The following is a 25910-nucleotide window of genomic DNA, read 5'->3' as shown; positions in this document are numbered from 1 at the left end:
CGTTAAATAGAATGTTAAAATACTCTGAAGACATCACCAGCAACAGCTTGTGGGCAAAGATTCGCTTCTTGTCCGGCCCGACAATGAATACCACGTCTGCAAGGAACTCGTTGTTTATCATGGATCTCTTTCGCATCGCCGTACTTGTCTTCTCGTTGGAGTTCAGCTCTTGATCGACTTTACTATTGCTGGTTTCCTCCATGACTAACCTAGGAAATCGGTTAACAGTTTGAACAAAAGAAAATTGTATGTTGAAGAAGCACCGTCACATCCAACAGCACAATAAGGCACTATTAACGCTTGAACGATGTATTACCAGTATCTTTCTTCGTAAATGCGTCGAGTTGGTTGGCTATTCGTTCTCTAAAAGTAAGTACACTACAGCGTCCCAATATGCGAGTTGCAGCACCTAAACGAAACGGAAGTGAGCACAGCAGACGGAAACGAAGGTATGCAATGCCCGTTGCGTCTATATGTCAAATGCTGAAACGTCAATTGGCTGAATGAACCTGCGAATTTCACACTTGAATCCAAACAGCGGTTAATTTAACCGCTACGCAATTTTCGTATTTGATATCTCGAGAATATTTTAATATTTAAAAAAAGGCTTGTTTTAAATCTAAAGATACTCACTGCGAACCTCAAGTTTCGAACCTTTCGATGCACGCGATCCGAATCTGTCGCATTTGGCATCGAAAATGTTCCAAAACGCTGGCGAGTGCATCACATCGTGCAACGAAAACAGTTTTTTCTATTATACGTATGTACTTAAAAATTTCAATGGAACCAGAAATAACTAAAATTACGAAGAACATTAGTACCATCGTTATCAATATGTACATTGTTTTTCCAGAATGTGTACCTATTCCGTTTTTCTATCTCTGTTCAGAACGGAATGGAAGTTCAAGTATGCGTTTCTCGACGCGAACAGACTCTGCGTTCCAAGTGTACGTTCTTCGGCAAAAGCAGTAGGCTTGGTTGCTTTTCTCGGCACTCTCTATTGCGTTCGGATAGTAACACGGCAAGCACGTTTTTCCCTTCTACCAAATAAAACGCAACGTAGGAAAAAAACTCATTGTGTCTTAACTCACATCCTGTTTCGATACAATCACTTTTGCCTCCCTATGCGCAAAATCAGTAGTATCAAAAGAGGGAAAGACCTGGTGCCTGGTGGCAATGAAATTGCATAGCTCTGTATTTCGTACACCGACCAGCGATTATGAAAAACCAAGCGACAACGGTATGATGAAGAACACTCAAGTGTTTTCCTGGAACCCTTGAAAAACGTTTTAACAAATTCTTGATGATCCACTACCGTGACCACCGCATAACGTCTAGGTGCTTCACCTGTGAACTGACCCTCTGAGTAGTATCAAAAGTCATTTTCATTTCACTATTGCCTCCCTCTATCCAGACCACGTGGCCTTAATAGATTTGTATTTTAAAAACGCAGATACATAAAAGTACGAAGCAATGTATTTTCTTTAAATACAGTCTGTTCTCGAGTTACGCGGTTCTCGACTTACGCGGATTCGGAGATACGCGGTTTTCAAAATTTGACAGTAGATTGGGTTTATTACATCGATTTAAATTCCTGAGATGTACAACCACGCGAATAAATATGTAAATTACACATTTGCATAACTTACGCTTTTTATTTCTTTTGTTGCAATTTATGTTGTTTGAATACGCTTGCATTGCATTCATATTAATGATCAAAGAAAAATTTTGAATATTCTATGATACATGTACACAAGAGCTCGATCTCTTAACTCCTAGTATAAACTATGTGTCAAGCAATATTCGAGATACGCGGAAATTCGAGATACGCGGATTTCTCTGGTCCCCATTATCCGCGTAACTCGGGAACAGACTGTAAGCCGAAGTTGATTGCTCAATGCTAATTTGTTGAAAGGTTGTTTTATTACATGAACAGATAATTTAAGAAAAATACATGTTGCGAATGTGTAGTTGAAATAGTTCAACACATGTCCTCCTTGCATAAAAAGTGTGCGAAGGCTACAGTTGGGTTTACATCATCACTTTCTACATGGAATTCGAACTTGATAGTCTTGTCATAAATTATTGCCTCAGAACAAACGAAAGAATCATTGCTTTCTGAGTTCGTTAGGCTGATCTTATAATCGTGATCTGGAAACAACATGACCTTCTCGAAGAACAGATTCGCCACATGCGTGACATCGACGGACTTATTGATGATGTCGTACTTGTTGGCAACGACTATATCCTCACCATCAAAAATCTTCAGTTCGACCGAGACTATGCTTGACGGTGATGCGATAAACATTCCGAGCCCGTACAGAGACACTGGCCTTTGAGAAACCAGTGTGAACTCCAGATCTTCCGGATATTCCGAATCTTCCTCGTTTACGATACGGCACTGACCGAACAATCGAAGCTTGCTGCAGTTATAGGACCGCTTCTGCTCATGGATTATCTTTGATAGATTTTTAATCTCATCATTTGATTCACCACAGCCTCCCCAAATTTCGAGTGCGTTTTGTAGGTTATCGTCGGAACAGTTGATCTGTTTCAAATTTAGTATCATCTCCAACGCTGGCCTATCTATATTTTGAAAATCTTCATGCTTGAAGTATAACAATGGATTTTCACTAATCATCTCGAGGCACTTGGTGTTCACGCAGGGGAAACCGTAGTGTAGATTCTCGTTTAGAATACGCAGTACACTATCTGGCACAACGTGATTCATCATGTATTCCTTAACCAAGGCAATTAACTCAGTCAGTCTGAATTTCTGGGCCGAGTTGAAAATATCCCGAATGTTTTCCAATGTGAGATTAATCTCATCAGTATAGATGTAGCGCAGGATGATGAGAAACAAATCCGGGTCGTCTTCCTTGAGCACCACTTCGCGGGTTTGCGACTCTGCAAAGCTGCCGTTGAACATAATGTAAAAATACTCGGAAGACATCACCAGCAACAGCTTGTGGGCAAAGATTCGCTTCTGGTCCGGCCCGACAATGAATACCACGTCTGCAAGGAACTCGTTGTTTATCAAGGATCTCTTTCGCATCGCCGTACTTGTCTCCTCGTTGTAGACCAGCTCTTGATTGGTCATGCAGCACATGATCTAGGAATTTAATAAATCATAACACTAAATCCAAGAATCAGATAAGGTGACGGGTTGGTTTACTATAGCTTTTTCCACAGAGTGCACAACAGTATAAGGGCTTAATTTTCTTTTTGCAGCAAGTGCGTTGGGAAGCAAACAGAATTCGCAAAACAATCGGTTTATCAAATGCCCGCTGCGTCCATGTGACACATACTGAAACGTCAAGTAGCTGAACGCTACCTGCGAGCCTAAAGATCTTGGTTTTCTAATTTAACGTAAACAAAATAAGCTTTCATACCAAGCGCGTATTCATCACTCCTAGGGTTAATCTGATAAAACAAGATTACACTGCGGTAATAACAGAATGGAAGAAGAATACGGTGTAACGGATTCTCCCAGAAAAGGACCCACACTTTCAACATCCACCTCAAGCTTCGAACCGTTCGATGCACACGATCCGAATCTGTCGCGTTTGGCAACTAAGATGTTCCAAAAGACTGGCGACTATATCACGCACGAGCTGGCCTCTACAGTGGACGACTACAAGCTAATCGAAAACATGAACAGTGCGATGATGGGAAAGGTGGCCGATATGCGTGATATGTCGCAAGCGATCGCAGCAAAGAACAGCGAACTGAACAGAAAATATGACGAGCTGGTAAAGAGTTAAATAGTTCTAACCTTGTTTTAGATGTTTAACTTTCTCGATTTACTACCCACGTTTACAGAAACCCCTTCTGCAGCGGATCGATGACATCGAATCGACGGTCGACAAACTTGAAGCGGCAGCCTACCAGCTCGACTCGTACACCATCCGGTTGGAGAATAAATTCAAGTCACTCAAAGCAAAGGCATAGGCGCAAGCATTTCGTTAATTGATACATTTATTCATCAGTAAAGTGCATAAAGTGATCGATGCGGTGACGTCAGCCAAGGAGTAATTTAAATATTATTGCTATTATGTTTAAAAATATCAATGGAACTGGAAATAGATGAAAGAACATAAATACCATCGGTTGCCAATTCACTGTTTCACTAAATTAAACACACTCACTTTTGGCCACTGTGCGTATGGATCGTACTAGCAGTAAAATCTGGGCTTTGGTGGATGTGGGCTCCCCAAATCCTTGCACCTGTGCCGACATACCCCAACCATCTGTAATATTCAAAACATCTCGTTCAGCAGCATATTTCCCCAGTGGTTTTTGCGCTTACATTTGGACAGGAATCTTTCTTCACTCAAAACACAAACTGCATTCAGGAACAGTAGCGACGCTTCCACCAACGACCAGAGCGTAAACATTCTTTACTTTTAAGATGTTTTGCGCACTACAACCGGAATCTTATTTAGAATGGATAGACCGAATCACCGCTGAACAGCAGCAAACAGAAACAATTGTTTTGGGGAAAGAGATTTTGACAGATCTTTGAAACGTCAACAAAAATTCGTAGTCAAAGTGGCGACTGACAAGCATGGTTTTAGAACATTTGATCGTTGGCACATAAAAATGTTCTAAAATTAGCTGAACACGTGCTTGATTATCCGTTTATCATTTTAAATTACAATTCTTCGTTCAAATAATGTAAAATATGGAAATAACTACTTAGTATAAAAGTATTCGAAGAAGTGTTAGAATACACATTAAATTTTACAACTTACCGTCAACAATCTCTTATGAACGTAGAAAGAAAACTCCGTAATTATTATGAATAGTTTTATTACAAATTTCGTTGGCGGACATCGTGCCCTGCTAGCGTGCCACCATCATCTCCGTTGGTATCTGTTTTTGTTAAGTTTCAAATCACTAATGCTATCTCTACTACGGCGCTTATTGCCATGCTTCATGATGATTAGGAAACAGTGGATTATAGTTGACCATTGTGCTGTAAAACCACACAAATCTCCAAAAACTTAATACAAACGATTGTACAATTTGGCTGATGGTGCCCAATGTGTTCAATAAAACATATTGCAGATCCTTGTTCAGGATGCGAAAAGAAACATAGCTAAACAGAGATACCGGTTTAAATAACGGTACAAAATCATCCCATTTAAACAGTATGACCCAATATTGTTTCTCCCTTATAAACGATTAATTATTGTATGTCAAGTACGTATATGATTCTTTTCTTTCGTTCCATTTCTACTTTTCCTGTTCTTCTTTTCCCTATCTGTCCGGAACTAAACAACTCTGTTTCCATTCTTCAAATGGTATCGCAAAAAAAGAGAAGAGCCTTTGAAAATATTCTCTTTTCTTATCGTAGATTTTAAATTGACACACGAAATGCATTTTCCCAATCGGCCGTCATAATTGTTGGATCCATCTTTATCTCAATGCTACATGTGTTGAGTATTTTGACTCAATTTAGTCCATTGTGCCTACCTCGTATTCAAAAGTTATGCTTGGCGGCTACGTTACTTCTGCCTTTTTTACCATTTGTCCATTCGTCTACGATGGGGGGGGGGGGGGGGGGGGGGGGGGGGGGGTCGTGTGTGTGTGTTTGGTGCCTCTAAATATAGCAGATGAAGTATACCTTCCACGGAATTTCCAAATATCATTTCTCCGACTCTTTTTGTTTCCTGTAATGTAATGAAAGTGAAGGAAATATTAGATCTATTGATATTGGAAATTTGGCGAATAAAACATAAAAAAACACTATCAACAAACATTCATGCATTTGTTTTTCATTTGTGTTCTGTGCGTGTATCGTCTGGGTAATGGGAAAATCAGCAACGTGCCAACACATTCATTCTACCAGCCCGATACGTTGTTCTCAAGAAACATCGGCCCGCAGTGGTTATGCATTTTCGAACGGGCCAGAAACAATTGAAATTTGAAGCTACACTAATATATCCAACACCATATCATAACCGCTTTCGAACTACTACATACTTCGAACATACTATCAGAATTAAACGACAACACTAAAACTGAAAAGATAAACATTGAACATCGTTAAACTACAGCTAACTGAACCCATTAGTAGCATACCTGTCCACTCTATCGCTATTTTCCATTTCCGACCCCGTTATAGCGGTGTAAACAACCAGAAACTGAAAGTAACATAACTTTCGAAGATTGTGTGAATTAAGGCTACGTGCTCTTCGGTTTTCTAAATGGCATCCTGTGCGTGTTATATAATGGCTGATAGCAGATTGTCTTGAGCGTGAGTAAAATCTAGTTGTTTGTTGTTTTTTTTTCTTGCCAGTGAATTTAGTGATTTTCACGTTACAGCAGTGTTGTTTTAGCAAAAGCATTGGCGCTGGAATATATGTCCACTCACCATTGTCAACATTCTGACACGCGCACCTAGGGTCCTCCATCAGGCTTGTTGTGTCTTCTTCGCAAACAATTTGATCCTCATCGAATTCACGGTATGCAGTCGGGAGTGATTTACGAGGATTATTGTTTTCGTTTCAGTTTTTAAGTCTGTTTGTCTGTTTGGCAAAATCAGACAATACCATCCGCGTTGCCGTCAATAGATTCTAAAGTTAACAAAATCCAAGACGGACGACTTTCAAGAGAACGAACGAGCCTTTACGGACATTTTTGCACCACTTTGCATTCTAAAACGATAAATAGAAGAAACATAAAATTAAAAACAACATTTATGTACCATTTGCGTGCAACGCGCATCGAATGGGATGATACTACTATGGGTCTCTTACTTCTTCTACTTATCTCGGTCAGTTAGTTGCAAAGCCGCAATTGCTCGGTGGAGCTTCATCATCGTCCTGTTTGCTCTGTTTCTCCAGCCACATCTGCCACAACCTGCTCCGTAAATTCTGGGATTTCCTAGATAGCACACTTTACACACACTCTCTGCTGCCGCAAAGCATCAGTTTTCTTTCTTCCAACTGCTACAGCACAACAAAAACGTAAATTTTCCTTTCCCGTACATTTACCGTACATGGTCTTTATACAATCTTCAATGTTAATAAAACAAGAGTTATCAGACGTGTATCTAAAACTGTCTCTAAGTGTAAGTTTACGGTCGGTGCGGTTTATGCTTCTCATCTTTATGGATTTCGTCTGGTTTTACTCGCCCGATTTGCTCTCGTATATCGCAGCCATTCGTACTTGTGTTGCCTCTCGGTACGCATTAGTTATGGTTTGTTTAAATGGTTGTTTCATGCAGAGGCATTTGTGGATGGTTTACGTTAATTATAAAATATTCCTACAGTTTTCCTCCACTAACAATAGATGATTTGTTTGAAAAAGGAAAATGGTTTAAAAAAATAAACGTTTTAATATTTTTAGAAAACATGGACGATATACATATACATATATATAGAAATGTATATATATGAACCTCTTTTGCTTCACCGTTAGTTTTGCCCTATAAAAGCGTTTTCGTCCTTCTGAATGATATCTACCTTTTGCTAATCTCACGTGTTTAACCTTCAAAACTGTTTATTTACTGCTCATTTTTTCGCACTACTCCCTTAATCTCCCTGCACCCTCTCAAAGCATCGCTATCCATAACATGCACTATTTTGTTTCTACAACCATCCATTGCAATTATACTCAAACACAGTTATTAAATGCCGTCAACAAACGGTCCAGAGCATGCATGCAGCACTCGCAAGAAATCATTCAGTCAGTTCTGTGGACAACAATTTTATCGGCGAGCTCAAAAATATGTCGGCTGTTGGGTAAAACCATTCCGATGGTAAACGTTCCTTTTAACGATCACACACTGGTTACCGCAAGCCCATACGGGAGTCCAGGAAACGTCCATGCCTTATCGAATCGGTTGTTTAGATCAACTAACATGTAGGGTTATAAGGGTAGTACTGCGTCTAAAGGTGCCTTCGATTAAATATTACGTTATTAACTTTTATCTCCAATGAACGAACAACTACCATGAACGTAAAAAGAAATGAAAACGTGCCATTTCTTGAAGAATGCCTCGCCCCAAATGGCTTTTATATCTGCGCGATTTCGATGTGCGAATCATCTGATCAATGCTTACGTCTGGCCAGTGATAAATTAACCTCTTAACTATCTTCGATACAAGCGACCACAATAACAAAAACGAAGCTACAAAATTTTAAAAAATCAATAGGTGAAATGAATCAACCCCTTTCACATAAAGACAGATTGCATTCTGTCCATCAAAAAAGGTTCCTTTTGCTCGCACTTGGTTGAAACGGTGCGGGTTCTCATGGTGGTAACACTTGAAAACCTTTCCATTACTTCAGCGTCTACTAATACGAGACACCTAAAGAAAATTACTAGTGACGATATTTCGTCATCTTCCATGATTGTTCAAGTCCTTGCGACTGTTCCTACACTGTTTGGATTTCTTTAACCGTTTTTTGAAATTTTTATGTTTTGATGATGACATTTTATGCTTTGAATTGATCAGTTAAAAAAATATTTCATTGGGAAATTTGAACACAAACACCCGAGCCACATAAGAAAATGAGGACAACAACAGGAAAATAAGAAAATAGGGTCGAAAATTACAAACCAACAATATGATTGACTGCGCAGACTTTTTATGCATTTTTGATTAGTTACCGCAACTAAGCGTAGTGATGGAAATGAAAAACATGTATGTATAAAAAAAACCTCCAACAGAAAGTCAGTAAGTGCAGCTATATAAAGATCTAATAAATCTCTAAATATGACGAATATACAGCATGTTGATAACGAACGGTCAAGCAAAAATGAGAAAATTAAAGAAGTTCCATCAAATTCTTCCATTTTCTAATACAGTTTTCAGCCATACTATTGTTGAAGCATTGTGTTCAACAGTGTCTCGATACACCCCAACTACTACATACACTTTGAAAATTTTCTATTGAAGCTCTATTCAGTCGAAAGATTGCGATTTGCCACCATATTGTCCGAAAAGATTAACTTCATTTTCAAAATACACACACATACGCGAATCGCGGGTGTTTAAAAAGGAAAAAAAGGATGGATCACTTTAAATGAACTTTTGCATGCAATGAGGGAAAATCAACAAATAGCACTCCGTAGGTTTATGTGTTGTGCACTAATTTACATTTCGTTTCCATTTGCTCCATATCTTCGTCCCTTCACTTCCGAAAACCACCCACAACCCCACAGCTGGAAATAATTAAATTAATTTCTATTTTACAATATTCTCATTCTCACATTTATCTAAGCATTTTGCTCGTTCGTCCTTTCTTCTTTTTTCGTCCACCAATTCTAAAGTTTCCCGAGTAAGATTCTAACGCTACTGCGGGAATCTGTAGCTGTTTTTCCATTCATTTACAGAGATTCTTGCCTAGCACGAAGACGAAAAAATGTGCTCAACAAATTGGACAGGATGGATGATCACGGGTAGGTTGGTATGCTTACTTGATCGCTTTCCCTGTTTTTTTTTCTCTCTCTCTCCCTCTCTCTCTCTCTGTCTCGACCAACGGTCTTATGCATACAAAATGGTAGTAAAAGTGACGGACCTAGCATTCATATGCATTCGGTTATTCGTCACATTCTCGCCACAGCCTTGGTTAACCGTACGTGGGAACACCGCCTTACGACGCGTTATCGAACTAAATCCTTTTCATGTCAACACACAAAGCACCTAAACAAACGAGGCGCACGGGCGATTTCCAGTCGCTTCCTTTCGTCCTGTCGCAATCGTTACCACCGAACGAACGGTACAACGTTGCTTCAGCGAAATGATTGCCCTCGGGGCTCGTCATCGCCAGCCGGACGATTCTTCGGCGCGCGAAAATAAATGGAAAAGGGATAGCGGAGCGAGCGAATGTATGTTTGTTTCTGTTCTGTGTTTTGTTTTTCTTCTTCGAATTGAAGGGCTGCATAGGGAATGATCTTCGCTGCTCCATTCTCCGATTTAATAAATCTTAACCCAATCATGCTCTGCATATTTCGATGTTTGTATCGATGACACCTCCGTCTCTCTCCTTCTCTCTCTAGATTGTTTTTTACATTTGCCTGGTGTAAAAATACACGCACAGAACACTGAAACAAACACCAGCTGCAATGGAAAACAGTATTAACCTGCGCTTTTTCGGCGATCCCTTGCTTTCCACCTCCTTCTGCTTGCGCTTGATCTCGCGTATCTTCTCCTCCATGGCCGTGTGACGCTCGGTGCGCTTCCGGCGGCGTAGCTCCGAGGCGTTCGGTGACCTGTAATAAGTGTGCCGATAAGCGTTAGAGTTAGACAACTTTTGGAGTAGCGGCGATGGAAAGGGTCATTATTGCATTCACTTACAATTCCCTCTCCGGGCTGGAGATCATCTCGTCGCCATCGTCCACGGCTCCGTTCGGCAGCGGTGGCAAACTCGAGTTAGCATTGAACACCTCGGCGGAGGCGCCTCCTCCCCCTCCCCGGTTCGACTCGAGCGTCGAGTTGTTCGACCCGATAGCACTGGCAGTGGTGGACGAAGACGTGGAGTACGACGTCGAGGACATCATGCCGGTCGTCGTCGCTGCCTTGCTGGTGCTGCTCGATGTGCCTCCCCCTCCTCCCGTCGACGAGGTGGTCGTCGTGCTCGACGAGGTCGTCGTTGTGGCCGTGCTGCTGTCATCCAACAGCGAGCTCTTAACGGTATCACTGTGGCCATCGGACGGAATGCCGTCAAGGATTAGCTCCTTGTTGTTCTGCTCCTCATCCTCCTCGTCCCCGTTGAGGTCGCTATCGTTCTCCTCGATCAGCTCCTCATCGGCACTGCTGTTGCCGCTGCTGTTGCTACCGCTGGCCCCATTCGATTCACTTCCGCGGCCACCGCCACCACCACCACCGTCACTGTCCGACTCATTCACCTTGCAGAGCGGCTTTTCGCGGACTACCGGCGGCAACGGACGGTTGCTGTATGGATGGTAATGGTTGCTGCTGTGGCGCTGGCTGTTCCGGTGATTGTTGCTGTGATGGTGGTGGTTGTTGCTTTCATCGACGACACCCCCCGACTCGAACTGCTTACTCTTCTCCAGGTTGATCATGTTGGTAAACTTCTCCCGATCGCCGTTGTTCATCAGCAGGAAATCCTCGTGGACACTTTCGCTGGTCGGTATGGTGGGCAATGGCTTGAGCGAAAACGTGCGAGGCGGCGGTAGCGGTGGCGGTGTGTCCTCGTTCTCCTCCGTGTCGTGGTCGCTGTTTGGTTGGCTGGATGAGGATATCACGGACAGCTCCTCGAAGTCCTCGAACGACTGTGCGCGTTAAATGAAAAATGCAAAATAACTCATCAATCAACACTGTTGCTCTCCATTTGACATTTCCCTTCCCAACCACGGAACTTACGGAGTTGTTCATGCGCTTCATGCCCTCAATTATGGCCTGATATGAGAAGTACAGCTGGTCCGCCGTCTGAATCAGACCCATTCGATACTGGCGCAGCTCGAGCAACACGTCCTGCACCGACACGCGATCCTCGCCCTCCTTGTCGATCTGCAGCACATTAAATAAACACCCAAAATTATGAACCATTCCGTTCGGCAAACTGTTTCCCAAGCTAGGCATGCCAGAACCTTACCAGAACAAGGCAGCAGTCTACCAGGCAGAACGTCCCCGAGCGCCCAATGCCGGCACTGCAGTGAATGATCGGTGGACCAACGTCGCTGTCCAGCGTTCCGGAGCCGCGCACTTCCTTTAGAAACTGCAGGAACGCCACTGGCGAGCTCGGAATGCCAAAGTCGGGCCACGTCATGTAGTGGAACTGGATCACCTCGCGGCTCTTGCCCGACTCGGTATCAGTCAGTCTGAGAATCAGAAAGTAAATAGAAAATTAATAAAAACACAAAAACGAAAACATTGCGATTAGAACATGAAATAATATTTCTATATCCCATATCAACGGCTCGAAGTTTTCATTTCTTGCTGATGTTATCTTCAAACTTTAGCCTGTAAACATTTCGCTTCGCAACATGCACACATGGCAAAACAGCAGCAAGTGAGAAATGTGGATACAGAAAAACCTGCTCCGGTCTTTGCTTGCTTTTGAACCCTTCAAACGCAACTGAAACGTGATCATATTTGTTAAACGCTTTAACTTACCTAAAAGTCCTCCGGCAAAAGTTTTTATACTCCACACACTTCAGATACACCACCGACAGCTTGACGTCGGTCAGCTCGAGCCGGTGCTTCTCGCCGATCTTGCTCGGCCAGTACTGGTGACACTTGACCGTCGTCTGCTCGATCAGCTTGTTTAACATCAGGATGGCGCGGGAGTCGTGCTCCCACACCATCAGCCAGAAGTGTCCAATCGTGAGCGGCAGCGGACCCTGGCAGAGGATGTACTTTCTGCTGGCTCGTTCCATCTACGAAAAAGAGGGACAGATAAATAAATGGCCCAAACAGCGTGGCAGAGCTGGGGGACTTTTTCCTCGTACGTACCTTGACCAGGTTTGCGTTGATGTAGTCATTCTCACCGCGCTTCAGCGCCACCCGAGAGTGATCGTACGGCAGCACGTCCCGGTACCGGTTGAGGCGCCGGTTGTCCAGCTTTTTCGACTCATTGGTGGAAAAGTCCTTTGCCTGCGCCTGCCGCTCGCTCCGTTGGCGAATGTCCTGCAAAAGATCATTTGGGGAAGAAAAACCGAGAAACAATCCTTAAATAAAACATGTTCCAATCACCTTGTACGGCATGGGCATATGTTGTTTTAAAGTATATAATGAACCACGTTAAAACAAGCAAACCAAAATTTTGAATAATTTTCTTATCTTTAATATTTTTTCTGTTTCCGTGTGTTGTGCAAGTGAATGGAAGCGTGAATTTTTAACGACTATGGCATGCCTTGCTTCAGAATGTCAGTCAAAATTGGCCTAACACCTACTTCTAATTCGAATAAATAACCAATGAACGCCAAAAAAAGTATCAAGGATTGAGAAACGTCGTTATGTGGTGCCAGCTGTTTCGCGTGCGAAGCGGCGAATCTGCATGTAGGACGCAAAAAAATAATCTCCCGACGATTGAACAACCAACGAATGGCGGCTCACTATTGATTCTTTCCGCTTTCCACGGAATGCCTCGCGGGCGCGACACGTAACGTATGCGGACGGAAAAAGCACAACTGTGGTCCATTTCGTAGAACTCGACGATACAATCGATACTTTTTTCCATGGTTTGATGCATTTTTTTTTTATTCGCCCGGTTGTTGTGTTTGAACAACCCACATTTTGCAGACTAAGCGAATGGCAAAGAATAATTTCCGAAATCCTCCTGAATCGCGAGCGCATGGTTTTTTATCATTGATTTTTCGTATTACCACACGATAAGTGGTGTTGCGAAAAGCGTCGGGAAACTGTCCAGCACCAGTGCTTCATCAGAGCACACTTCTTCTACATACAACTTTGGCTTTCCTCCCCCCTGGCGTGGTTGCGAGGATCGTCAAACGGCGAAAGAGAAAGGCGAGAAGAATCTGATTGCAAATTAAATTTCAATGGAATCATAATTTTCCAGCATTTTCCAGGAGATTCGGAGGAGCCAGGTGGTGGTTACGCCGCGTGATCCTGACTAATTAGTTTAGTTTTGCAGCAGCCGGTACAAGGCAGTAACTTGAGGCGGTAGAGACGACCGTGGAGGTATCTCCTCTTCCTTATCGAAGGGGTTTGGCGAAAGGTAGATTGGAATTTTTTTGCGAGAATCAGCTCCGACAAGGGGCCGATGGTTGCAGTGCCATATCATCCAAACTAAGGAAACTAGGAACACGCTGCTATCACGGGCGAATGCAGTTCGTGGACAAACCGCAAAAGTTCCTCCCTTCGTTAGTATCCGTTGAGATGCAATTGAACTGTGAATGACAATTTTACAGCACGAAGGTGCATCAAATAACATAATTACCATCCCCTCCGCTTGGTTACTCCAGCTGGTGTCCTAATTTAATTTTAAAATTAATCTTACTCCCTGAAACTAATCTTTCATAAATTTCAAGAAACCTTCCCAGTTAAAATTGTTAATTGCACATGGTGAATATAGTAGCAGGTATTCGTTTATGATATGTTTAGTAACCCATATTCTGCGAACTCTGGTAATAAACAAACACTCTCCCATCCCCACCCACTTTGGCGCTTCCTGCTCTTTCGGTACAATTTATTAGCATCGTAAATCGCGCCCAAGATAACCCAGTGATAACTGCACTTGCAAATAACCTTGGTCCGCATAGATAACCAAACCTTAGGCTGGGTGGTGTAGAAGAAAACAAACGAGCCGTTAAAACATAAGATACACGATAGCGCGCTAGTGGCCCTCGCGGCAGCATCGGTGTGAAATCTTGATAAATTAACGAGGTGTGCAGAAACCATCATCATTCACGCATATCCGAAAAATCCGAACAGACCCGTTGTTTCGAAATGGGCAGTGCGCGATAAGAAACAGCACAGGAAAACAGGAAGTTTCCGACTAGCTTAATCCAACGTGGAGGGGTAAACAGCGTGGACAGAAACCAGCACCCATTATTTTTCTCATCCTCAAGTATTTTGCTGAATTTATTTTCGGTAAACTTCCTGTGGAAGTGTTTGAAGGCAATGGCATAAAAAAAGGCTCACGGGGGTAAACTTCCGCTACACAATTAATGGGAAGGTGAAAAACGCCAGAGAACGTTGCGATCGGCAAGTGAAATCCGGCTCGGTGGACAAACGATGCGCATACAACAACCGCATTCGCAACCGCACTTCCGCAAACCGGTGCGTCAACGGTGACAATTGGTGAGTGGACCAAATTTTTTTGGCCGCGACTCGAGTCAGCATTCCTAGCCGTTTCCTTTTGGGGACAGCAAGCAGACACTCGACTCGGAACAACGTGAAATCCGTCCACCGGGTGTTTCATATTGTTGAGAGCAAATTATAGAGCCCAAAAAACGAACATGCAACCGAACGCAACAGGTGGACGACGGCGGGCGGCGTCCGCATTCCACGCCCCGCGTTACTTCCGGTCGCCTTTTCGGTGATAGGAAATGTATGTTCCTCCGCTGCACACGGAACACTTTTCCACGCCCGTTCCACGAGTTGGCTGCAGTGCGTGGTGATTTCTCTTCCCAGCCCAGCCCAGTGTAAACAGCCGAATGCATTTTAATCGATCCATTAGTGTTCGGCGACCTTCGAATATTTATTACTACACACATCGATGACCACCAAAAACCAGCACACACGCACGCGCCGCTTGGTGAGTGATAATTAATGTTTGAAATAGGTTTTTAATCGTCATGGTTTTTATTTTTGTTTCGTCTATTGGGCGGGAAATGAGTTTCGTTTCACCTTCCGAATATCATCGACGCGCGGAAGCGTCAACATGTTTCGGTGGAAATTGTTATCCAACTAGCAATCGCTTGATAGAGAAATATAAAAAGTCACCGGGGAAATTTTGTAACAAATACACCCCCCCCCCCCCCCCCCCCCCCCCCCACGGGGAGGTGAGTAATAGAGCTGTTTGGCGTAGAAAGAAGATAAAAAGAAAAACAATCAAATGCAACATTTTCGAGAATTTACAATGAAACTACAGGAAATGGGGTGCAGTCTTAAAATGATCACTGTTTCGCAGAACCACCGTCCAGGGGTTGAGTTGTTAACGGCAAAGCCTCACCTGCCACAAGCAGCAGCTGCTGAAACCAGCCTCCATGCCCGGGGTACGCTTCTGACCTCACCTAACCGCCCCTCTGTAAACCCTTTCTTTTGCGCGAGGGAATTATTCGCCGCGATTTCACCGAACCGCGCGCGCAGGTTGACTCACGTATTCCCGACAAACACACATCGCGGATGACGACGATGACGACGGCGACCAACGGTTGCCATTATTTTCTTGTGAAACTGTGAAAATAGTCATTTGTCATCAAGCATTTTCATTACCATCCGACCATCTCCCCCACCATCCCGCGGGATCGACCCGGATTCGCAGACTCCTGTTACAATGGTGGTTTCTTATGCTTCTCGGAAGCAAAGGTGTAACACATCAAGCGGTGGAGTGCCGAGGGCGCAAGAGCGCAAGGGAGTATTTTTTGGTTTTGTTTTTCTTACATAAAATTTCGATAAGCCTATTCGGGGGAAATATAGAGCCCTCCCATCAGCAACCAACCACGCCAAGGGGATAACTGTTTCCGAGAAGGGGCGACCGGTCCACCACCCCGGCAGCAGGCGGGAATCGCGGTTGTCCCCAAAAAACGCCGGAAATTAGCGGACACTGACTGAGGAGAAGGAGTGCCGTTTTTAGAGCGAAAGGAATAAAATTACAGCAGCAACACATTCTGGGGCAATGTTAGAAATAAAAACAATTTTATAGCGTTATTAACAATCGTGACAATGTTTCCCACTTTCCTTCGGTAGAATTTGAATTTCGCAAATGGGAGTACATTTAAATCATCGACCAATAGTTGGACAAACGAGCACGTGAACTTGAGATTTTGATGAAATTATCTTTCTTCAAGTGCGAAAGAGCCCTGCAAAGCATGCATAATTTCTTTGTTTCCATTGTGAGAGCATTCACCCACGAGACACCATCGACTGTCCGCGAAATAACGGAAGCAATCATCTCAACCGGATCATAGGAAAGTCACCATCACCCCACCGGCACCAGAACGCGTACCAGGCCGAAAATCTGATCATGATGGTAGGTTGGCACGACCCATTCGTCCGTCCCGAACGTTCCACCCCCCCGCCCATCTACAACGGGTCCACCGTCCACCTCGGCTAGATTTGAGGCCATGTTTTTTTTTTTATTTCATTCGTTCGTTGCTGCTCCTCTTTATTTCGTTCGTTCCCGGTTATTTAACGATTTCCAAGAAATTGCGCGAACTTCGGGGAATTGATGGGGAGGGAGGCCCATGAACGACGCACGCGACCGCCCCAAAGATGAACCGTTCGAGAGTCTGCAATGGGGAGATGATGATACAGCGAGCGGCCCAAGCGAGCAGAGGCAGGCAAAGTGGATTGGAATGAAGATGACAGTGTAAACAAATTGTAGGTGCCTTCTTCGAAGAACTGCGTGCGTCTTGTCTTGCGTTTCCGGGCAGACAGGCAGACAGACAGGCAGGCAGAGGCAGTGCCGCTGCACAGAAGATGGTGCTAACCCAATGCGAAATCGCGAACTTGATCATTTGAATATGGTAGAGGTGGTAGAAGATTTGAGCCTTTTCCACGCATCCCAGCGACGCACCAGCTGAATCATCTTGTTCGTGCTTGTGGTTGAAGCACAAACACAGTAAGTGTACACACGTGGTTCATTCAATCCCAAACTATGTTAAACATAACAGATTATTGGAAGTACTATTAACACAATATGTCGATCCAAACTAATAATTTTCTAGATGCAAAATATGGTATAAAGAAGTGTTAACTGGTTAACTTTTTCAACTCATGCCTCGAGTCACTGGAAAAAAAACGTGTGATCAACAGTCACCAACCAACCAATATCAAGCAATATAATCAGCAATAGTTCCGTTTTCGATATTTCCCTTCGTATTTTTTCAAACATTCTCCCATTTTTCTTCCATTGCCCTGTTTGTATCGCATTGCAACTCACGTGTTGTACATGTTGTTTCATGTTGGAATGACTAGGCGCAACCAAGTGGCACCACCGCAACAACAACAACAACGGCCATAAGTACAAAGCCTTCTCGAAGCTATCCATCGTATCAATCAACGAAACACATATCGCAGAATGATATGGACGAGAGGAGAAATAGAAAAAAAAACACTCACTCAGACAATCGGTTCGTGGAAGCAGGAACATCGAGCCAACTCACCGGGACGGATACGGCAAGATAAAATAAAAATAGCATCTCTCCCCCCCCCCCCCCCCCCTCTCCACCCTCCCTCCCTCCACACCCAACATTCACGCTCCTTTCCATTCCTACGAAACCATCGGACGACGATCGGACCTACCCCAACACGTCAGGTTCGTCGTTTCTTTCTTCGCGGGGATGTAATGAATGATATGTCATCACCATAATAATAATAAAAAAGAAACCTATTCACCCTCGCGAAACGGACCCCCTTTGGGTTAAATTTTGCATGACACACACATGCGCAAGGACGGGGGGATGGGGTTCATTGGGCAGTGCACCATTGGGCCGCGAGAAGTCGACGAGCCGCACTGTCTGATGCACTTTACAAAGGCACAACAGATCGGTGTCAAGGATGCATACGCGGACGTTCTTTCCGTCTCCGGGGGGAATTATGGAAACGAAGGCGCGCGCGCATCACAACAACAACAACCACACTAAAACGCATCCGCATCGCCGGAATGAGTTCAATCGCGGCCAACCGCGAAAAGGGCGTTCGTCACGGGAAGTGATCATGAAATTTCTCTGAATCACATTCCTTTTGATGCTCATGAAAACAAAAAAAATCCCCAACCGCCCTTCTGCTGTCAGTGGTTTTTTCGATCATACAGTCGTTTTCTGATAATTTTGATATTTTTCCACATTTCCCCATGAAACGATCGATCGCTGCGAACGTGGCCTAGCTAGGCCTGGCAAGAAAGCAAGGGAGGCTTAAAATAACTATTTCCAATCGATAACAAAACGGTTATGCCACCACCACCGTTGGGGCATCAGCTCTGTCTGACTTTTGCTGTTTTAGCTTTATCAGAGCGCGATTGCATAAGTACTATCTGATGGTTTTATTTTTCTATAAATTAGAAGAAAGTCACTTATCGATGAGAATCGATCGTATTTTGGGAGCCTTGAAAGGCGAGAAAGAAACCTTATAACACTAAGTTTTACGGTTCATCCTTCCCTTAATGTTTACAGTGGAAAAAAAACTTAAAATAAGAAAACTTAAATCTTCTAAACATTAACAGTAAAACATTTTGGACGAAATCATCGAAACGTTCGATGGTGTTAGCAAATACTCCTGATAGGATAAAGCCGTTCCGGGAATATGTCCGAAAGTCAACCTCACTTGGAATTGACACAGCATACCACACAGAGAGGCAGGTTCCCAGAAAATAAACTCATGAATCCGTAGCGCACAACACTCGCCTTGTTTGGGTTACAAATATAATCGTTTAGTTTAGTTTTAGGCGCCAAAGAGTTGCAGGTATGGTATTCCAGTTGTGTTACTCATTTTTCCCCGAAGTGATCGGTATGGAATAGCCGGGTTGGTTCGATTCGATTGTTGTCGGGGGGTCGATCGAATCAATGAATGATTGAAAGTTGGTCGCCGAAGGGTCGCGGGTTATCTCGCGCGTGTCGCGTTCCCCTCTGAGGCAGCGGCGTGAACCGGACCCACCGAGTTTTGCTCGTAAATAACCGAAGCGGGTTGTGGAGTACTGTTTACAATTCCTGTGTTGCGATCGATTAGTAGGCCGCGGGGGTAATTGCCGGTCTATTTTCCAAACAACAACGCACCACACACCACCCCAGTAGGCGTAGGTAACCCACACACGAGAGGAACGGGACAGGCAGAAAACGCCAAGTTATTTTAGAAGACGGAAGGGCGAGGAGTTGAGCGACCAACCACTTCAGTGCTGCGTGGAGGTGGGTTGATGCCGTCCACCCCACTTGGGGATGCTGCTGTGATGTACATTTTCGTTCCAAATTGGAACGAAATTCCGAGAACTGGAGAAAAAAATCAAAGCAGCCCGGCTAAATCTTTGGAAGTCACGTACGGAATGAATAAATCTTCCGTCACTTCCCCATGCGCAATTCAAAACCGGACGCACGGACGTTGGGTTGGGTAACTCCAGGGCCGGAAGACCTAGACGTCTCTGAGAATGCTGAAAACGAGTCAAACATATCATTCCCTAGTTGATTTTGGTTTCTTCCAATGCGCCTCTTGAAACATAGGCGCATCCAAAGGCAGAGCCAAAACCATCAGCAGTTTACAACCTTTTCCGGGAAAAAATTGTCATCCGTTAAAAGGCCGTCGAGTCGGAAACATCGGGAAACTGGAAAACTCCGCACGTAGTTGATTCGGTAATCAACCACACAGATACTAAAGCTAGAAGGAGAAAAGTACCTAAAACAATACGGAACCGGCATTGAACGATTCGGTGAACTTGAGCTTTAAGAAGGGATCTCGAAGGGATAGGGACGAAGGTTAGAACCTACCTGGAACACGCTATTCCAGCCGCCCTGGGACACGATTTCGTTGTACTCGACCTCGATGCTACTCCCGCTCCCGCTGCTGCCACCACCTCCGCCATCGTCCACAGCTGTGTTGCTTGAACTCATCGTTTTTTATTGCTGGCCGCTGCACGGCTTTTTCCTTTTGCCTGGCTATCCGGTTTTCCTATTCCCTTTTTCTGTGCTGATTCTCAGCCTGCCTTCCACCACAGGGTTTCCTCCGGCGCGGCGTGGGATGTGCTGTTACGGCGTAGGGATAGTATTTCCCGTTTCTGATTCACTTTTGTGGCGTAGCGTGTTCCAAAACTTTTGGTGCGTTTCGGCGGATCGATAGTCACAAATCACCAGCTTTGCAATATTGTCGTCGTCGTCGTCCCGTGGACTTTCTGTCTCGTTTAACGAATTCAGTGCGAATTTGCGAATGCAACGTTTCAACAGGGCATACTATGCTGCTTCAATTCACAGTGTTTCACGAATGCCTTTTAAATGCGCTGCTGCTAGCAATAGCATACTCCGTTTCGCATTCCGCCGCCGTGTTGTCTTCGCACACTACGAGTTGCTGCCGACAGATGGCGCACACGTCCACCAAAGCAACAACGAAAAAAGCAACGGTACAACGAAGGGCAAGAGGGTGAGGAACGGGCGGTACACACGGGGTCAAACACTGAACAGAACGCGTCACGGTAAACCTTTTGCCCGCACCGGTGATGGTATTCCCACCTTCTCGCACATCCACGGCTCCTATCGAATGATTAAGCTTCCGCTGCGTTCCGGTGCAGAATGAATCGAAAATTCGCTAGCACACTTTATTTTCTTTCCATCAGGTGGGTATTTAAAGCAATAATCGACGGAAGCGTGAGGAAGAAAACACTGCACTTGCTCGGTCACACACAAGCGCACACACGATGGTTAAATACCGTACAGCCACTGTTTCCGCTGAGTTGCTTGATTTTTTTAATGCACAAATTAAAATCCAGCTTCATGTAAAGCTAGCTCTTTAGCATCCGACCCGGGACGTTAGTGAGTAGATTCCGACATATTACTTCGTTCGACCAAACCCATAATGTCGTTTCGCTTTTGCTGGTGGTTAATAAAATGTACTTCCAACACAACACGACAAGTACGGTGGTACCGAAAGATAGCACGACGATGGATGAAATGCGACGCAGCTCTGCTTTCCGCCGCAAGCGTAAGGCAGTGGTAATGTGCCTTGGAACACACTTTACACACCGTAGGTCCTAGTCTGGAACGGAGAATTGTTTCCACGATTAGAAACGGTGCCGCGAACTGGCCCGTGCGCTGCACCGAGAGACACTACACGGTTCACTGTGAAATTCCGCACGCAGGCAAGCAGCAAAGAATCACCATTCGCCTTTTCTCGACTTCTTACGTACACGAAGGTGCATGCAGTAGCAGGTAGCGTAATCGAATAGGGTTGACTTTTCATGACATCTGTCATCTGTCAGTGCCTGCCGCATCAAGATACTTACATACCCAGTCGATTTTTCAATTCCTTCTGTGTTAAAAATTTGTTATTTCCTTCGAAAGATTAAAAATATCACATGGACCTCAGTTCAGCTGAGCTCAAGCAATATTTTACTGTTAATAAAGCAACCAATTGCGCCGGAACAATGAAGCGAAAATCATGTTTGACCATCCTTGTCCTCAATAGTCCTTGGTATCGAATATCTTGCACTATATGTAGCTTGTGCTTTCTTTTTCGCGCTTTTCTTCAATGGCGTTGGAGAATTTGACAACTCAAGTAAAGCTGCACTTCGTTCCTCAGCCGGCATGCATTTTTGACTTGCTCTTAGTGTTTCTATCGTGGCAATAATCCTGCATTACACTACACTCAACCATGTCTAGCAAGTAAGTAAAATGTTGGAGCTTTCTGTACAGACTATTAACCTTTCTCTGTATCGTATACTTCCACAGTCCAGGTTCACCGGTGCAGTGTAGCCCGATCCTGACCCGTACGCTTGAGCTGAATTTAAACAAAAAACTCTCCAAAGAATGCCTTCGCTGGGGAACGGTAAACGTGGTCCTGCTTTCGGTGCTTCTGTTCGACATCTCTAATAAGTGTCCGTACGCGTTTTCACACTGGTACTACGTGGAGTATGCCGCTGCTGCCATCCTTGGCACAAGTATGGTGTACTATTTCTCCCGCTATTTTTACTACCTGTTCAGCGCGGAACCCATAGAGGGCACGGAGCAGCAACGTCGAATACTGAAGTTCGATGCGAACGATAGCTCCTTTATCACCACTTCACCGCAGGCAAAACCATTGTCCAAGGCGGATGTGACACCGTTGAACGTATCGACCTCTCTGTTACGCTCCTTCAATGACTCAAACTATGCAGCACAGTCGCCCGGCTGGGTGTACAATCGCGGCAGTCCGCCACTGGAAACATCCACCAAGCCTCAGCCGTACGATCGTAACTGCTCGTACGAGGCCTCGCCGAACGTTAGCACCGGGTCGGCAAAGTTCTCCCCCTCGCTCCGGAAACTGGGTCACCCAAGTGATATTATTGACGACGAGAAGCAATTGGAATGTTTCCTACGGTAATTATCTATCAATTAAGTATCGACTTTTCGATTATTTATGCGTTCGATCCGATTCCATCCAGGGAAGTATCAATGGACAAAGGGAACCGTTCTTTTGCCGAGCGTGAAGTGAACACATCCGACAATACGATGAATTTGTCCTCCCGCTATCGATTCAATGACATTCCGCATATGCTGAAAAACACGCTCTACCAGCTGTCGTCGTCCACCACACCGAGCAAGCAGATGCAAAAGGAGCACGAGGCGGGCCAGTACAACGCGTTCATCGATGGCAGCCCTGAGGGGCTGAAGAAGGTATCCGCCATGCAGCTGTCCAACTACGTCGGCAACTTGCGCAAGTGGATCTCGCTCACAATTTTACACCGGATCGAGGAGGAAATGGCGCTTGCCGATCAGGCATTTAAAAGCCGCGGTTTCACCGACATCCAGATCGGTAGCATTGGGCTGGAGCGGTTGAAGAAAACGACGGAAAATCAGCAGCTTGTTTCGCTGTATATTCCTCGCTTGCCACTGCTCATTCCGTTTCTAGAACTATCCAGCAACCAGGAGTATCTGGTGCAGCGTATAAAAGATCTTGCCAAGGGCAGCTGCCTGGCGGACTACCGATGGAACTCCGGCTCTTCCTACAAGGGTTCTTCCTGGGACGAACATTTACCAACTGATTCCGCTGTAAGTGACACCGTTTAAATAATTTCAACATAAAAACCCCCCTTTTTATTTCAATCCTGTTTTCCTCGGATAGATAATATTTCACCTCTTCTGCACGTACATGGATAGCCAGTTACGTCCACTGCCCCAACCGGGTGGACGCCCATTCTATAACCGTTACGTTGTAGTGGGCGACAAGAAAAGTACAAAGGAAACCCTGGCAGAAGTGCGCTGTAAAAATAAAGCCAAATGTGCGATCCTCTACTCCAATCCGCTCAAACCGAAGTTCAACTTTGTATCGGATGATAAGATTCATAGTTGTGCCTACGTAAGTAATTCCTCTTCTAGGTTGTGTCGAGGCCTCACAAACCAATGTAACTTAAAGATACCTTTCTTCCCCTTGATAGGATCGAAATAATCTTTTCTACGTAATCATTCAGTTTTTGATCTACATGAAAACCCACAACGAAAGTTCACTCGAAGGGATCAATCTCGGCCGAAGTGGCATCAATATACTCTGCTGTGTCGAAGACTAGGTTTCTCGACATGGAAGGTACGTTATATTTAAGTGAAATGAAATGTGGCTGATTTGTAATTTATGGTAAGTGAAACGGACGTGTGCTAGAATAACGAAAGCCAGTACGATTTAGTTTAAACGAAGCATATGTTTTTGTAATGTCTTAATCGTAGTACAGGTCTAAAGAATATGTAAAACACAAAACACAAATAGTCATTTTCGATTCATTTTAAATGTATATTCATCCATATTAAATACGTTTAAGAAGATACACAATTTTACTGGTAAAAAATGCTGATCGATCGTCTAACTTGCTTTCTGGAGTCTATGTAATGAAAGATTTGAAAAAAAATAGTTTACGCTTCCGTTTCTTAACTTTGCCCGATGACAAAATATTAGACATAAACCATAACAAACAAATTCAGCTGGCCCACGATGGCTTAGCCTAATGATCATAATCTTAAGGACTAGAACAAATACTAGATGGAGTCTGCGCTGAATGGAACAACTTCAAACACTTGGATTGCGTTAAAGAAACATTCGAAACGGGCTTTTGTAACAAACAACTTAACGATGATTTTAATAATGAATTGATTTTGATTGTTTCTTTTGTTTTGCACTCGTGACTCAGGGCAAAGGCTGTTACTGTAGCAAACGATTACACCATTATCTCGGAGAGTTATCTACCGGTTTCGCTTGGTTCACTTAAATATTGGTTTCGATTTTAGTTGAGTGTTTAAATATCTTCTAGGCGCAGACGCAACCACAAGCACCACACGGGAAAACTAACTTCACGACGATAGTAACGCGGGTTCAGTGGGTTTTATCGTAGGTGTTTTTGTGCCCATACCCGGACACGTACCCGGACTTGTCCACCATGTCCTTTCGGCCGGCGATGCCCTTGCCCTTGCCGGTCTCGTCGAAACGTTGTTTGTGCGAGCCGGTGTACTTGGAAGTGTCCGTTAAGCGTGCGACCGTATCTGCTGCTTTTCCGGGCTAGAATAAGAAAACGACGACGTTAGGTAACGATTATTTAATGCAGAAGAGTTCTGCACTGGTGCGACATACAGTGGCATTGTGCACGCCCGGTGCACCACAGTCGGCCATTTTGCTCTTAATTTCCTCCAGCTCCACCTTTTTCGTTTTGGCCAAATCATCCAGGAACTTGTTGTAGTCGTCGTACGTTAGCTTCATCGATTTCAGTTTCTTGAAGTGTATTCCCGTGTCGGTGGTTGTTATCTTCTTGTCGATAACCTGCAAAATGCATGCGATTGCTATGACGCTTCCAATAATTTCGCAGCGGCATCCGTACCGTCGTCGCCAAACTACTTACCTTCGCTTGCTTCATCCATTTGTCGCTCTGCGAGAGCGTCAAATGTTTACCATCCGACTTCGTATCACCAAACTTGGAAAAAGCCTTAAACTGTTCCTTAAAGGCTGCACTGGATGTGGATTTACCGGTGGCTCCATTTGTTTCCCCTTCGGCGGCGGCAGGCTCGGGCGTTTTCGGATCGACTGCCGGTGTATCCTTCGGATCGAGTGTCATTTCCGCCACCTCAACGGCTACCTTGTCCACGACATCCGTTCCGTTTGATTGATTTTCGTCGGCCATAGTATGAGATCTGTTGGAAATTTGAAAAAAAAAATGCAGTTCAAATACTCAATTATTATTATGCATGCCGGCATCGGTTCCCTAAAAATGGAAAACAAGCCAAAACCAACCGGTGAACAGCAACATGTGTGTACATCTTATCTGTGGTATTTATTGTTTAATGCTTGCCAAAAAGAAAAAAAAATACAGTTTCGCTCCAAAAGTGCCTCACTTTATTGCCTCTGGCCAGACAAGTAGTTGAAGACGTACTGTTCGCTTGCCCTCGCTCACATCTTTGTGAACGTCTTCACACAGCCGTTGCGACCAAAGAGCCTTATTAGCACTCGCGCGTTGACAAGATTGCAAATAGGCAGCATTTCAGTTGCGACTTGCTTATGTCACCACGTTCTTTTATTTCTTTTCGCTATCGTTTTACTGAATTTAAGATCCTAGTCACCAGTAGCAATTTGTGAAATAATTTGCCAATACTCG

The 25910-nt window shown here is 44.3% G+C and overlaps 6 protein-coding genes across 7 annotated transcripts; 2 read left to right on the top strand and 4 right to left on the bottom strand.

Moving 5' to 3' along the window:
* Positions 1-1920: 1920 nt before the first annotated feature.
* On the bottom strand, positions 1921-3106 carry LOC131294486 (kelch-like protein 41). The gene has a single exon (XM_058322533.1). It carries the CDS (start codon positions 3098-3100, stop codon positions 1982-1984), a length of 1119 nt encoding a protein of 372 aa, XP_058178516.1. The 5' UTR covers positions 3101-3106; the 3' UTR covers positions 1921-1981.
* Positions 3107-3381: 275 nt separating this feature from the next.
* Positions 3382-4127, top strand: LOC131289418 (biogenesis of lysosome-related organelles complex 1 subunit 2). Its single transcript, XM_058318672.1, has 2 exons — positions 3382-3752; positions 3823-4127. The coding sequence occupies exons 1-2, from the start codon at positions 3459-3461 to the stop codon at positions 3949-3951; spliced, it is 423 nt and encodes a 140-aa protein (XP_058174655.1). The 5' UTR covers positions 3382-3458; the 3' UTR covers positions 3952-4127.
* LOC131289427 (immediate early response 3-interacting protein 1) lies at positions 3900-4461 on the bottom strand. The gene is made up of 3 exons (XM_058318685.1): positions 4310-4461; positions 4149-4250; positions 3900-4076 (listed from the first exon to the last, which is right to left on the bottom strand). The coding sequence occupies exons 1-3, from the start codon at positions 4395-4397 to the stop codon at positions 4021-4023; spliced, it is 246 nt and encodes an 81-aa protein (XP_058174668.1). The 5' UTR covers positions 4398-4461; the 3' UTR covers positions 3900-4020.
* A 1123-nt stretch (positions 4462-5584) lies between these two features.
* Positions 5585-20438, bottom strand: LOC131282454 (tyrosine-protein phosphatase non-receptor type 61F). The gene is made up of 8 exons (XM_058311926.1): positions 20083-20438; positions 12434-12607; positions 12095-12357; positions 11574-11799; positions 11342-11488; positions 10313-11250; positions 10099-10227; positions 5585-5675 (listed from the first exon to the last, which is right to left on the bottom strand). The coding sequence occupies exons 1-8, from the start codon at positions 20203-20205 to the stop codon at positions 5651-5653; spliced, it is 2025 nt and encodes a 674-aa protein (XP_058167909.1). The 5' UTR covers positions 20206-20438; the 3' UTR covers positions 5585-5650.
* A 1403-nt stretch (positions 20439-21841) lies between these two features.
* LOC131294749 (transmembrane protein 209) lies at positions 21842-24293 on the top strand. The gene is made up of 5 exons (XM_058322797.1): positions 21842-21966; positions 22033-22659; positions 22725-23331; positions 23405-23638; positions 23718-24293. Exons 1-5 carry the CDS (start codon positions 21956-21958, stop codon positions 23844-23846), a joined length of 1608 nt encoding a protein of 535 aa, XP_058178780.1. The 5' UTR covers positions 21842-21955; the 3' UTR covers positions 23847-24293.
* Positions 24294-24640: 347 nt separating this feature from the next.
* LOC131281571 (tubulin polymerization-promoting protein homolog) lies at positions 24641-25575 on the bottom strand. Of its 2 annotated transcripts, none has more exons than XM_058310914.1 (4): positions 25550-25575; positions 25161-25449; positions 24896-25081; positions 24641-24823 (listed from the first exon to the last, which is right to left on the bottom strand). In XM_058310914.1, exons 1-4 carry the CDS (start codon positions 25573-25575, stop codon positions 24641-24643), a joined length of 684 nt encoding a protein of 227 aa, XP_058166897.1. The 2 variants fall into 2 exon arrangements, with proteins under 2 accessions (XP_058166897.1, XP_058166896.1); XM_058310913.1 differs by having other exon boundaries at positions 25161-25453; positions 25551-25575.
* Between the last annotated feature and the right edge of the window lie 335 nt (positions 25576-25910).

The sequence above is a fragment of the Anopheles ziemanni genome, chromosome 2 (assembly GCF_943734765.1).
Source record: "Anopheles ziemanni chromosome 2, idAnoZiCoDA_A2_x.2, whole genome shotgun sequence".
Classification (NCBI taxonomy): domain Eukaryota; kingdom Metazoa; phylum Arthropoda; class Insecta; order Diptera; family Culicidae; genus Anopheles; species Anopheles ziemanni.
The sequence above is the reverse complement of the archived record's forward strand: the minus strand, read 5'-3'. Positions and strand labels throughout refer to the sequence as shown.

Bases quoted from the DNA above. Each gene is read 5' to 3' on its own strand.
- LOC131294749 (XM_058322797.1), top strand. The intron at 22,660-22,724 runs GTAATTATCTAT...GATTCCATCCAG, and splicing joins CAATTGGAATGTTTCCTACG to GGAAGTATCAATGGACAAAG. The intron at 23,332-23,404 runs GTAAGTGACACC...TTCCTCGGATAG, and splicing joins ATTTACCAACTGATTCCGCT to ATAATATTTCACCTCTTCTG.
- LOC131294486 (XM_058322533.1), bottom strand. From the start codon at position 3,100: ATGACCAATCAAGAGCTGGTCTACAACGAGGAGACAAGTACGGCGATG.
- LOC131282454 (XM_058311926.1), bottom strand. From the start codon at position 20,205: ATGAGTTCAAGCAACACAGCTGTGGACGATGGCGGAGGTGGTGGCAGC. The intron at 11,251-11,341 runs GTAAGTTCCGTG...TAACGCGCACAG, and splicing joins TGAAGCGCATGAACAACTCC to TCGTTCGAGGACTTCGAGGA. The intron at 5,676-10,098 runs GTTAATACTGTT...ATTACATTACAG, and splicing joins GGATCGCCGAAAAAGCGCAG to GAAACAAAAAGAGTCGGAGA.
- LOC131289418 (XM_058318672.1), top strand. From the start codon at position 3,459: ATGGAAGAAGAATACGGTGTAACGGATTCTCCCAGAAAAGGACCCACA. The intron at 3,753-3,822 runs GTAAAGAGTTAA...CCACGTTTACAG, and splicing joins ACAGAAAATATGACGAGCTG to AAACCCCTTCTGCAGCGGAT.
- LOC131281571 (XM_058310913.1), bottom strand. From the start codon at position 25,575: ATGTACACACATGTTGCTGTTCACC. The intron at 25,082-25,160 runs GTAAGTAGTTTG...TGCATTTTGCAG, and splicing joins AATGGATGAAGCAAGCGAAG to GTTATCGACAAGAAGATAAC. The intron at 24,824-24,895 runs GTATGTCGCACC...TTCTTATTCTAG, and splicing joins CGGGCGTGCACAATGCCACT to CCCGGAAAAGCAGCAGATAC.
- LOC131289427 (XM_058318685.1), bottom strand. From the start codon at position 4,397: ATGTTTACGCTCTGGTCGTTGGTGGAAGCGTCGCTACTGTTCCTGAAT. The intron at 4,251-4,309 runs GTAAGCGCAAAA...TGAATATTACAG, and splicing joins AGAAAGATTCCTGTCCAAAT to ATGGTTGGGGTATGTCGGCA. The intron at 4,077-4,148 runs GTGAGTGTGTTT...ATCTATTTCCAG, and splicing joins CATACGCACAGTGGCCAAAA to TTCCATTGATATTTTTAAAC.